This window comes from Folsomia candida, unplaced genomic scaffold, assembly GCF_002217175.1.
Source record: "Folsomia candida strain VU population unplaced genomic scaffold, ASM221717v1 Fcan01_Sc001, whole genome shotgun sequence".
In the NCBI taxonomy this organism is placed as follows: Eukaryota; Metazoa; Arthropoda; class Collembola; order Entomobryomorpha; family Isotomidae; genus Folsomia; species Folsomia candida.
Genome location: NW_019091193.1, coordinates 22180752 through 22193981, shown reverse-complemented (window position 1 = coordinate 22193981; position 13230 = coordinate 22180752). Strand labels below are relative to the sequence as shown.

The following is a 13230-nucleotide window of genomic DNA, read 5'->3' as shown; positions in this document are numbered from 1 at the left end:
TCATTATTTGCAAGAACACTTATATTTTATTGAGAGAATTAATTTAGGCCTGCACATTAGGTTGACCAAATAATAACAAAATTTACGTACATACAATTATTGACAATCTTTGGATAAAATTAAACAATGCAACTTGTTGAATGAAACAAAAGTTTAGATCGTGGGTGGTTCGATGTCATTCGACTCCACCTCCACTGGGGTTGTACCGTAATGGCAATAACAGACTTTTGGATAGCACCAATACACTGGATAACCAATTGCGCCACAATTATGAGAACACTGAGCAGTAGATAGGCCACCACAAGAGCCTGCAATGTGAAAAACAAATATTTGAGTACATGTTCCGATTCCAATCTGAACTGCATAGATCGTACGCAAGTGTTTACACTTAATTATCGCAAATAAATAACTGATTGGACTTACGACCGGCAGAATTAATGTAGTAAAGTCCCAAGTCGGCTGGACCCTTGACTTTGTTTTTCAATGGAGTTGCCCCTCCAACGGTGGATTCCTCCAACGTCTTTACAATCACTGGTGGACTCTGATAACTGTAGTGAAAATCAATCCTGTCCAATTGTTTACTGTCGGCGACCATTGCGGACCCCGTAGAAACTGACGAGACCAGAATCAAGCTCAGCAAAGCAATTGCGGTCAGGGTACACACTTTCATTGTGGTTATTTTTAAAATATCCTGATATTTTGCAAACTTTTTGAAAAATTGTCGAAACGTCTCCAGTTCAAAATCAATAGTTTTTGTGAGACCTAGGAAGAATAAAACGTATGTAGAGGTCAATATGCTTATTTGTACTAATGGGCATACGTTACCTTATGCCGGTTTATAAACCCGATGACAAAAATGATAAAAGTGTACCTCAGATTATTAAATTGCTTATCAAAAGCAAGTAAACGCCGATGCAAAGACAATATTTAATTTACCTGATGGATGTACTCTCAGCTCAGCGAAATCAATACATGCACATAATCTATACGTATGCACACAAAATGTACTAAATTTTCTTCTCATAAATGGAAATGAACATGCGATAGTGAGTCATGAAAAAGTTGACCTCCTTCTTCATAAAAGAAGCACGATATTAGAAGGATGTAAGTGAGGTACATGTTATGATGTATGTATTTGTATTTTGGCTATGTACATATTTATAGTGTGCCGAGCCGAATGTACTCTTCTGGACAAACCATTATCTAAAACCTTCATAGCTTTGCATTGGTTATTTTATTTACGAATTACAAATGTATTTAATTGTGTTTAATGTTATTTATTCATGCACAACAAATTCGGTTTCTATTTTAGGTTAAGTATACATACAATGCCACGACAGGGTTCGATGGATATGGTAGATTTTGTGCATATGTAAACGGTACATAAATGTTCTTTGTTACCTTTCGCAAACAAGGCAAGTTTTTGAGTCGAAAGATAAGGGAATCTAGATCGCTTAGGATTACATAGTATGCACTGGATGCCTGAGGGAGTTAGCATGAATTTGAGCAATTTTCAACATTATCAAATAATGATATATATATTTCTTGCTGAATTTGTTCATCATCTATTTATTCTCAAGAGAGAGTACTGCTACAGTCAATGGAACAAGTATAGGCACCACCCACGCAAGCTACCTAAAATTGCCTATAACTTTGGAATGCATTATCAAATTAGCATGAAACTTTGTACACATTTAGTAAATCTAATGTTGTGTTCGATTATAATCATTTTCCCGACTGAAATTATATAACCGTAACGTTATTCTGATTTTGATACGAACACGTCAGGTTGGAACCTGCAAAAAGTATTGGTACCTTATGTCTTAATTATTTGAGCGAAATTTTTATAACGATAAACCTCTGCCTTTTGTCACGGTAAGTTAATCAGATCACAAAATATAACTTTATCTGCTTCGTAAGTCCAGATTGGTATTGTCTACAGCCAAAATTGCGACACCAAACGAGCTATTTTTGGCGGAGCGAGAAATAATCTTGCCTCCTTCTCAAACAAGCTTGGATATCAAAAACTCAGACAGGAAACATGCTCCGTGATATTTACTATTCGAAATGTAGCCAAAGAACATGAAGCAATCATTTTAGTTCCTGCTTTCTTATGATCCAGCTAAAAAAGCCGCCTAATCCTAAACTCAACGGATTAATCAAGCAAATTATCACTCGAGATCGGAATATTTCAACCTCCAAAATCATATTGAATTTGAGTACGAACTGTGGGGTCAACAGATCATGCAATGTGGTGATCAATAAAAAATCATGCGTTGGGGTTTTAGGGTCCAGTTGCCCAACAAACGCGAGGGTCCTCAAAACGAAGAAGCTCAATAAATTGGAGTGGGGTAAATATCACCCTAAATAGACTTTCATTGAGTAAAGAACGGTCTGCTACTTCGACATAGGCCAGTATTAGTCATTCGGAGCCAATTGAATGGTCCAAGTCTGGCGGATGCCATAAAAGGCTCACAAAAACGAATATGTGCATATGGCAGTTAAACACAGCGTAGGATCGATTGTGGTTTGGGGTTAAATGACTAGGTCGCGGCGTAGTTACCTGGTCATTATCGACAAAGGCATGACCAGGGAGGTCTTATCAATCACTACAAACCATAATTTGAAATCATTTGACAAAAACCTGACCTAGGAAGGAATTTCATATTCCAAAAATGCAGTGACCCCAAACATGTAGCCAAATTAACGGTGCAAGTTTTTGGAGACTGAAAATATTAAGCTTCTTTCGTTGGCCGCACAGTCTTCCGATGTGATTCTGAATGTCCGGGTTGAGAAAAGAGGGACTGATGGGAAACCACTCGTCGAAAAACGACCTTGTCAAAAGTTCGGAATAAGTTTTGGCAGCCATATAGAAAGGCGTTATAAAAAAACTTGTCGAATCAATTCAACGGCCTATTTATGCTCTTATTGCGTCGAGGGGAGGTGCCACGTAACACTAGAAGCAGTGTGACGTAATAAAATTGGCGATTCTTTGATTTATGATTTTATAAGTTATAGGGTGCCAATACTTTTTGCGGGTTAATTTAACATATTTTCCAACAAATTATTTAAAAACTGTGTTTATCCAATTTTAATCAATAAAACATGATTATAATCGAACACTACATTAGATTTGCTAAATGTGTACAAAGTTTCATGCTAATTTGATAATGCGTTCCAAAGTTATAGGCAATTTTAGGTAGCTTGCGTGGGTGGTGCCTATACTTGTTCCATTGACTGTATGTTCGTTTTTGCGTGTTTAGAGTACTGTGGGCATAAATCATACTAGTGGCTCATCTTGAATGGTCATAAAACTGCGTTATTTCATTGTATCAGGGTCAATTACTGAATTTCACCTGAATGCATTATTATATTAGTATAAAATCTGTTTTTATTTGGACTTACTTAATTATATGAAGTCATGAATTTATTTGTCACTACTATATACATAACCAGTCTCCCTGATTATGTATAGTGCAAGCAACATCAAAATATACTACATACAGCCAATCATTGTGCAATGTAATTGTAATTAATGTAATATGATTAAAGAATGCTTTAATAGCTTTGGCATAAAACGGTTTGTCCGAAAATATTTTTCAAGAACGATTAGAAAGTAAAAACAACAAATAGGCAAATATTTAAAGCAAGAAAATGAAAGTTGTTGTAATTAACAAATGACAAAGGAGTACGTATATTCATGTGGCAAGTACAGCTTGCGTGAAGATAAAAAGATAACTTTTCAAATCAATTCTTGCACCGATCTGAATTTTTGTGTGGTTCAAATATATTCAAAAGAAAGCGGTACATAGTTGATCCTTGCAGACATTGGACCCGTAAGAGCCGAAGCCAAATAAAAAAAATGTGTAGTTTTTTAATCGATCATAGTTTTTGTGATCTCTCCTGAAGGTTACTTCTGCCAACAATTTAACACTTGTATCTTTGACAGTTTGAGGCTATTGTTGAAAATTAATTCAAGTTAATTGAAGCTGATTAGAATTGAAGTTAATTTTCAGGAAAGTGAGAGTCTTATCTCCGCACACGCGTAGTATTAATAATTGTGCAAATTAATCATAATTATGAATAAGCTATCGGTGTCAACACACATGTAATAAAAATTTTATAATTTGGTTACTGCAGGAAATAATTTAAACTTTTATACACTCTCCAGCATAACGCTTCTACAAATCTAAAATGTCACTACAGATAGTTGCTCATACACAACGCCAAACTCTGCTGTCTAATTCCAACGTTTTTATTCTTATTGGTTATTACTTGTCCCTAACTAATTTGGGTTCTGCCGAAGAAGGTGGTCTGAAATTCGGATACAATGGAAAAGTTTATAGCTTCTCTACGGCCACATGCCCAGGCGGAGTATTTTTCAAAAAACCCCTGAAGCTCGATTTTCTGTGTCCAAATGGATAGTACGTGTTTGATTAACAGATATAAATTTACAATATCAACGTCATTATATCAAAGTAAGCATAAATTTTTATTTCCAGTTTTTTAAAAAGATCAAATGGATGTTCAAACAAAGCTGAGGAAATCATTAGTGCAGAAAACTTCAAGTGTTTTCGGATTAAAAAGCACGAGCTCAGGGTAGCGAGTATATTTCATTCATATTTAATGCACATGCGTATATTTAAAACCCATGAAATTTATTATTTCTTGGCTGGTATAGGTTCAATCGTTAATATCGATGACCAATCCGGATTATCCAACGGCTCACACAGTCACGCTTTATGATGACGAGGTATTTCTCAAAGGGTTCAGGAGGTACGTATACATTTCACTAGTGGATAAACACGTGTATGTAAGGTAACTCCAAAGAGGGAAAAGGTCTGACCCATTTAGTCCCATTTCATAATCAGGTACACGGTCGAGTCTGCTGTGAGAAAATCTTACATCCCAAACGAAAATGAAACTTCCGTGATAATTGTCATCAATCCTCGGCACACACAACCAATGAAGATCGGAGGGTTATGTTATAAAGGAGTCGCAAATGGCGAGGGATCAGCTTTCAAAGTGAAAATTAAGGGCTACAAAAACAAAGTTTTCGGTGAACACATTTTTTGTGCATCAAGCCAAAACCATATTTTCATCTAGTCTGGATCATTGCAATAATATCAACGACTATTACTCTGTAGATTCAAAGAACTTTTTCAAAAAGGGTTGTGGGAAATTTACAACTCCTGTCGTTCTAGAAGATGGTCAACGATTTCGTATACTAGTTGATCGAGGTTGGTTGGAAGTATTTTTCAAAACCAAGTCATATGATGAGTACTCAAAACTGACAATTTTTGACCATAGATGCATTACATGTCAACACTACAGAATTCTCTAAATTAGCATTAGAAGCACGTATGGCTAAACCTGCACGAAACATAGATTTGGATGCTGATGATGAGAGTTCATACGTGGCGTTGATGCGCGCAAAGAAGAACGACGAAAGTAATGAGCAAGTTTTTCTTGACTTGCGAAATAATGAAGATGATGATGTAGGCCAAAAAATGTTGGGAGAAAAATTGGATGACAGCAGTAATTTGGCAACTCAACAAACTAACGACGATGAGAATGTCACTGAGAATGTCGAAGCTAGAACAGACGATGGACACGAAGATTATGCCAAGGAAGATGACGACCTTGCAACAACTGACAACAATACTGGCCCAAAAGGGTTTATTGCTATCCAGAAATTTGACGATGTTGAAACTGCGACAAAAATAGATGAAGATAATGAAATTGAAAACCTTGATAGCTCCAACAGCGATAAATTCACAACTGAAACTTTTATTGAGACTACAGAAGAGGCACCAGTTGCAGAAATATACTTTCCCATAGGCTCAAATCCCGATAGTATTTCTAAACACATTTCAAATGAAGAAAGTACATCAAAAATTGATGATGGTCATAAAACTCCACATAAAACAAAGAAGAAATCAGAAATCTCAAATAATAAGAAAGTTTTGAGAAAACCAAATAAAGGGAGCAACCATTCCACGCGACACAAAGGCCCGTCGAATGCCAGGAAACGCACCAGAAACACAGAAGAAATAGTTCCTTTACAAGTCACGGACTTAAAAGACGAAGTTGTTTTAAACTATGCCAAAGCGGTAAGGAATTGTTGGTATTTTTGGGCTAGACAAACTGATTGCTGCATAAAACGTACTCTAGGACTTATCCAACTATGTAGTGGAATTGGTCCATATTGCACGACAAACTGTCTACGAGGGAATTGGAGAAGTGGACAAAAAAGGCGTCGAAATTGTTCCTCAGTCCGGTGGCGCAAATGGATCATTAGTTTCCTACTCCACCGAGTGGTTGGTGTATCATATTTACCATTCTTCTTGTGTTCTACGTGCAGTTTCTTATTGAATTTATTGTCCAACTTGTTAAGGTACAAAATGCTGAAGGGTTCCGTTGAAGTCGTCGCAAAAATTCTTCCCACCGCGTCCATTCCACCACAAATGTTTCGAGACGCGTTAAATTTGGTTGCGCTCTTGGGTAAAAATGTAGACAGGGAGATTAGCCATTCGGAATCTGAGAAAATTCTGACTGGGTTGAAGGACTGTGCAAGTTATCCAAAAATGAAGATTGAGTACGCTTACGATAAAGATGTCTGTCCGCCAAGAGTAAGTGCCGCAAGTTTGGCTTTATCATTTTAGAGGTTATACACATTTTTAAAATAGCTCAAGAATCTCACCGTGTGGGGCGTAGAATGGGATGAATCTACGTCTGCTTACAAGGAGAACGTACCCTTTGAAATAGTGGACATCAGTTCAATGGATCAATCTATATTTGGGGGAAAGGGTCCGTTCAATAATTAATAATTATAGCATTTTTGCTAATCTTAATTATCATAATTAATTGAATTATGTAGTGTTTTAATGGTATTCATAGGTTATCAAAGCACTTCCCACATGTATTTTGAACTAATTTTCATGGCTTTTGATCTTGCTTACACTGTTTGCCATCAAAACTTCAAGACGATGATGAATTCCCACGCTAAATTTGGAAAACACGTTTCCTCCATATTTCTGCAGGATGATCTCTACAAGAGATGGTAAAGGTGGCTTTCTCAAAAACTTAGCGACCTACAGGACTGAAATTAAGGATAAGTGCATTTTTTCAAAAACAGGACCGAAACTGAGAGAATATCCGATAACGTCTATTTGACGCTACTCACATCATGGAATGGACGTCGTTTTCCTGACATAACGCTGGAGTTGGATGCACTACGATATGCTATAAAAAGTAGATCCGTACCTTCAGCAAATATTGACATTCGTAAACTTTTCAAAAAAATGCAACGCGTAAGATAAATTATTCCTTATATATAAAATTATGAGCAATTCCTGAATATTTCTGGGGGAAATATATATTTTAGATGGGAAACACTGTATCAGCTCAAGGACATAAATCTGGGGCGTGCCTCTGTGGAATGGATAATATTTTGAGAAAATGCAGAAAGTGTGAACCTGTGTCAAAAGGATACCAACGAATAAAGAGAAGGTAAACATCAATAGAGGCGAAATTATTATTATCTTTGGTTAGATTAGCATGGAGGTTGAAATTAATTAAATTTTATATTGTAGCATCAATGATGTGGATGATAGGTCGGCGTTACTACAAAATCGTGAGATTTGGCGTACTGCTTAGATGTTTCATCCGTTGAGAATGCCTGGGGACAAAGTCATGGATTGGGACTGGACCCACCTCTCCACATTTTTAAAGAGGAATCATACTGTTGAGTTGACGCAGTCGACTCATTGTATGGTCATTTGGTTACAAAATTATTAAACTCGCAAATTGTGTGTGCATGTATGTAAGTCATAAAGATGAATTATTTGCCTTAGAATTCAGAACCGGCTAATTTTATATTTATTTTTCGGCCATGAATTGACCTCTAATCAATTCCCGTTTCAATAATTATCTTGTAACTCGGCATAAATAATTAATACAAACTTAATCTACTAAACTATGCATAATTATTTAAATAAATACGTACGCATAATTGTATTATTATACGTGCACAAATACCCAAGAGAATAAGAATTATTATCTATTGTTATTGACATGATTAGATGACTTGCTTTGTTTTTTATTGGACAGTAATGGAATTTGTTGTGCCATTTTTAATTGCTGTTCCGCTAATTGATGCAACTGTTGCGCAATGAATAGCTGCAAGGTTTGTTGTTGCTGCATCACGAGAGGTCGTTTGCTTTCATCGATCTCATTAATGTCAACCTCATCATTTTGCGACGTCTGAAGATTTGGATCCTTTTGAAAAGATGCTATTGCCCTATTTTGAAGCGCGCCATTTTCTGAATAGGTATTTACTTTGGTGAACCCCGGACGCCGCCGTGTTGCTGTCGTCGAAGCCCGTCTTGCAGATGAATTATGCACCAACGGTTTCGTAGTAGCTGGTCTGGCTTCAGGTTTGGGAGCCGAGTTTGTAAGCAGTGAATAGTATGAACCAAAACTTGGAACCGGCGATAGGTGAGAACGACCAAGGTTTTGTTTGGTATTGTGGGCTGAATTATACTGCTGGCTCGCAATCTGCATATTCACGTTTTGGGCTCTGTTGTACTGGAAATTGTGCATTTTGCTGTCCGAGTTTTGTGATGAAACAGGTTGTTCTTGCCTTTGGTGTATACTTGACAAAGAAGCAGGTTGTTTTTTCTGTCGCATGATCCGCGTTGCGGAGGAGTGCGCAGGCTTGTTGGGATGATAACGTTGTTGGGCATAGGTTCGAGCACGATTTAAAACTCCGGGAGCACTAGTTTGTCTAGTTGTGATGACCACTGGATGAGGCGTCACGTTGTGTATTAATGGATAATTTTTAGATAACTCTTCTTCTTCGTGATGGTGCTGTTTTGTCGGGATGATTACACCAGCTTCTTCCGAGTACCGCAAATTTGAATCCGGAGTCTCCCAACTATATTGAGATGGAGCTGGTTCGTCATAAGCGACCTCATACGATCCTGCTTGTTTCATGTGATCATTGCTTTCTCCACTGTACAATTTATCTTGCGTGTTGTAACCGTAATGATTGGCACGAAATACCATTGGTTTGATAGTAGTGGTGGTGGTGGTTGTAGTGTGATGCCACATTTGAGGTCGCCCAGGACTTTGTTGGTACAGCTTCTTTTGAGACGTAGTAGACGCACCAATGTTCGTTTTAGTTTTGGGCCTACGGTTGATATGAAATGATGTCGTTTTGGGGCCGTGAGTTTCATACTCTTTGCCCTCGACACCAACATCCCTTTTGTAATACGAAGGAAATGGTGACGCCGGATCGAGAGGGAACTGTGATGCAGGTTCTGATAACATTGGCTGGTGTGGGTATGGGCTTAAAGACGAAGAAAAATGCGGTGATTGGGCTTGTTGATAGGGAAAAGTGGATAATGGATCATTGTACGCAGCGTGTCCTGAAGATGGGAACGAGTACGGTGGTAAGCTATGCTGCGGACCTTGTCCTTGATAGTTGCTAGACATTAAAGATTGCGGTGATGAGTAGGGTTGCTGGTACAGATGGTACCCAAAGGTTGGAGATTGGTCGTAGGAACTAAGGGGAAGTTGTTGGGCGTTTGGGGAATGTCCCCCATAAGGATACGAACTTCCAGCTCCAGCCGTTTCCTGGCTGTTCCAGTAATTTTGGACAGCCCAGTCCCCTCCATTGGTGGCGGGGTTCGGAACGGGTTTCTGGGCGTCCCATTCATATTCGTTGGACGAAGGGCGAAGTCCATGTGTTTTCCAATTAATTCCCGGACGTTTCCCTCGTTTCTGATAAGAGGGCGGCTTCCAAAGGGATTCTCCACTATTGTATTGGGTATTATGCATGGCAGTGTAGTCGTACTCAGCACTGCCGCTGCCTGGAATAGCTAGACCCATATTTTGTCCTACCACATTGGTTACTTTATCCGAAGTCAATGCATGCTTAATGACGAGATGGAACGGTGAGTTGTTCTTTTTACGCTTGGTCTTTCCTGCTTTAGTTGACATGCCAAATACAGAGCCCAACAAAGACACTGGCGTGGTCGTCTCACCTTTCTGACCACCGATACTCCAACTGGGACGGTTCTTCTCCACATGCGTTAACTTTTGTCCCAAAATATTAGATTCGGAATGTAGGTCGTTAAACAAGGACTTTACGGTACTAGTGGGCGTTGGCGGAGTTGTTGGAGCAGTGGTAACATTGTTGTCTGGCCGCTGTGTTGTATTCTTTTGTTGTTTCTTTTGCGGCTTTTCACCAGCTGCATCTTCATCGTCTTCTTCGTCATCTTCTTCCGATGAATCCTTGTCGTCGTTTGGCCACTCCTCCTCGACCTCTTTAAAGGCATGATCAACCATTGGTGGTCTAGGCCGTGGTGGTTTTGGCATGGAAGATAAGGTTGGATTCGGCTTGGTCTCAAGTTCGTCACTGTCTTCTTCGGAGGACGTTCCCTGATCTTCTCTTTGATCTGCTTGCGGAGAGTTTTTGGGCTGAAATCATAATTATTGTTAGCAACATTTACACATATTTCTGCAATGAAATTATTCTAACAACTGAATATGTTTTAAATATCGTCTTACTGGAGGTGCTGGGGGAGGTACAAGTACACGTGACGGCCAATTTTCCCGGTCTTCCTCCGATGCACCGTTGTACTCCCAGCTTTCATTTTCCTCTTCGTCGTCCTCATCATCCATTTCTGTCGAAGATCTTCTACTTCTCTTTCCTTTTGATCTAACTCTGTATCTTGTCTTATTGCTCAATTTGGGTTTGAATTTCCCGATATCATCCTGCCATCTACGGGAAGCATCTTCTGATTCATCGCCATCCTTACTGACAGGTTCATGGTTATTGATATTGCTTGCCGATACTAAACCAGTTTCTACATAATTGTCAACCTGCTGAAGTGCTGGTGTGTTCGGCTCCTGGTCTGTTGATATTGCTGATCTTGATTGCGAGAGAAAGTTTTGCACAATTGAATTCTTTGTTGGTGCAGACTCACGTTGTTCCATAAAATCAAACTTATTATCTTCTGTCTTATTAGGGGCAAAAGATTTTACTATGTCCCCGGGAGAATTAGTGCTCTGAAGGGATGGTTGTACTCGAAATACATTCTGCCTATAAATATCCTGGGGTGCATTACTACTCTGAAGATTAGGATTAAATTGCTCTTTCATTGCATGATCAAATGGGGGTAGCCTTGGGTAGATAATTGGGGGCAATTTGGTTGCCATTATTGGTGTAGGTGGAATCAGTAGTGGGGGCGGTTTGTGATATTGGGCTGGTGGTGGTGGGGGCGGAGGAGGCGTGAGTGGGGGCGGTTTTGGAAACTGGTTTATAAAATCGGCCTCAAGTTTAGCTTCTTCTCTGCCTTTTTGTATCATGGTTTTCATTGCCTGCACAGTATACGGACAGAGACTAAAGGTTGAGGTACAGTGCTCCGTGTACTTGTCACTTTCTGCATCCATCTGTCGGATCTTGGCAGCCAATTTCATTTGTGCCAGGAAATTATTTTTCTATGCAGAAAAAAATTATATTAAACTCAAATCGGATTAAGAAGCAAGTTAGAATTTGTATTTTTTTTAAAAATACCATCGAAAACGCTCGAGCATCTCGATTACCAGTCTCATTCATACTTCGTCCGAATCTAAACATTTTATTTAAACCAGACAAAATATTTGATAGATTTGCATCATTGTTTAGCTTTGTATTTTCGATTGCTTGATCCAAATTGGCCAACATTTCATCAACGAGAGCTTCTTCTCGTTTGTACTTTTCTTGCTTTGTGAGATTGAGGTCTGTTGGCGATACTGTTGTCGAGCTTGACACGGATACCGGTGCTTGTTGCGCTGGCAAATTAGTATCCCCCGCTTGGATTTCGACTGCCAAATACTCGTCGTCTTCCTTGGAATCCTCTTCTGATGACGATGACGACGGAGGCTCAAAAGGTTGCAAACCTTGCATAGAAGAAAGAAAATAGTCTTCCAAGTTGTTCTCGTTATGCTCAATTTGAGGATCATCGTTTCTGTATATAATTTTTATAAAGAAATTCATGTATTCAAAGAAGAAAAATACACGTTCACTTTTTTGGCAACTTATGTACAGAGTTTGACAACTTACAACATGGCAAATTTTATTAAATGTGCAATGTCATTCCATGTTTGGTCTCTAGAATCCATGGCACAAAAGAATTTTGGAAGACATCCCATAGTTCGGAGGCTGGCAGAAATGTATCCCATTTTACGCGGGCTCCTCTGTTCTTGTTGTAGTTGGAGTCCATCTTGTTTGGACTGCAGTTTAAGTAACGACGCTGCTGCTCCAGTTTCAAGAGGAACAACCGCCCCATTTACAATTGTGTGGTATGCACTGACTGCAAATTGAATTTTAAATTACTACGAATTACATAATTTGTGTCAATCCTCTCAATTTATGTATGTTTTACCTGTTAATAAAATGACTAGACTTGAAGAATACTCAGCATTCCTATGCGTTCCGAGCAAATCAAAACTATTCACTACAACCACATTCTCCACAAGCAGCAGAAACAACCCCACGAGACAGAAAATAATTAACGAACTGTTTAATTTCGTCCGAGCTTTAAACTTTAAAAATCGTAACGTCACTTTCATTGTTGCTTTAATTCATTCTCTTCACTTTTAGAAAAAAAAGTTTTTATCCAATTTGTGTTCAAAATATTTAAGAAAGTCGTGGACAAATGTGTCACATGTACACATGTGCAGCTATGAATAATTAATTGACCGGTGGAATAAGGTGGTGAAATTGTATCTCAGTGTGAGTCACGCCTCTATTGCTTCCGACTTTATCCAATATCAAAGTGAAACTGAAATAAGCACTTTTGGTTTTGTCGTCATACAAATTCGTTAAGTTAGCAAGAAAGAAAACGAGAGGAATTACATGCAAATGTGGTGTAGGCAGATTCTTCTCAAGTTATTTCAAAACTACTTATGGACTACTGACCGACTCATAAACCAGTCTGGTCGCATCTCAAAAACCTTATTCTTTATTATTATGGCTAAGCTGGGTCCCTTATTGGCCATTCAGTGCTGGGATAATGATTTAATATTTTGGTAATAAAATGTACATTGTAAACGAACCAAGATTAATTAACGAAGTCATAAAGCAAACGTGACCTATTTATCGTACCTAAAATTTGAGATCTGTATTAATTTTATTGTACCTTTGGCATTTGAAATTAAGAATTAAGAAATCTACATATT

At 38.5% G+C, this 13230-nt stretch overlaps 3 protein-coding genes across 4 annotated transcripts; 1 reads left to right on the top strand and 2 right to left on the bottom strand.

Annotated features, from left to right (window-relative positions):
• Positions 1 to 6: 6 nt before the first annotated feature.
• On the bottom strand, positions 7 to 1092 carry LOC110848001. 2 transcript variants are annotated; one of them, XM_022095091.2, is made up of 3 exons: positions 937 to 1092; positions 424 to 762; positions 7 to 308 (listed from the first exon to the last, which is right to left on the bottom strand). In XM_022095091.2, the coding sequence occupies exons 1-3, from the start codon at positions 1022 to 1024 to the stop codon at positions 154 to 156; spliced, it is 582 nt and encodes a 193-aa protein (XP_021950783.1). In that variant the 5' UTR covers positions 1025 to 1092; the 3' UTR covers positions 7 to 153. The 2 variants fall into 2 exon arrangements, with proteins under 2 accessions (XP_021950783.1, XP_021950798.1); XM_022095106.2 differs by having other exon boundaries at positions 826 to 980.
• A 2068-nt stretch (positions 1093 to 3160) lies between these two features.
• Positions 3161 to 8027, top strand: LOC118433832. Its single transcript, XM_035846144.1, has 13 exons — positions 3161 to 4424; positions 4503 to 4599; positions 4682 to 4776; positions 4872 to 5059; positions 5148 to 5240; positions 5311 to 6113; positions 6175 to 6320; positions 6398 to 6632; positions 6690 to 6810; positions 6901 to 7063; positions 7139 to 7313; positions 7388 to 7512; positions 7596 to 8027. Exons 1-13 carry the CDS (start codon positions 4195 to 4197, stop codon positions 7657 to 7659), a joined length of 2535 nt encoding a protein of 844 aa, XP_035702037.1. The 5' UTR covers positions 3161 to 4194; the 3' UTR covers positions 7660 to 8027.
• Positions 7862 to 12925, bottom strand: LOC118433831. Its single transcript, XM_035846143.1, has 5 exons — positions 12435 to 12925; positions 12113 to 12362; positions 11585 to 12017; positions 10576 to 11508; positions 7862 to 10485 (listed from the first exon to the last, which is right to left on the bottom strand). Exons 1-5 carry the CDS (start codon positions 12619 to 12621, stop codon positions 8059 to 8061), a joined length of 4230 nt encoding a protein of 1409 aa, XP_035702036.1. The 5' UTR covers positions 12622 to 12925; the 3' UTR covers positions 7862 to 8058.
• Between the last annotated feature and the right edge of the window lie 305 nt (positions 12926 to 13230).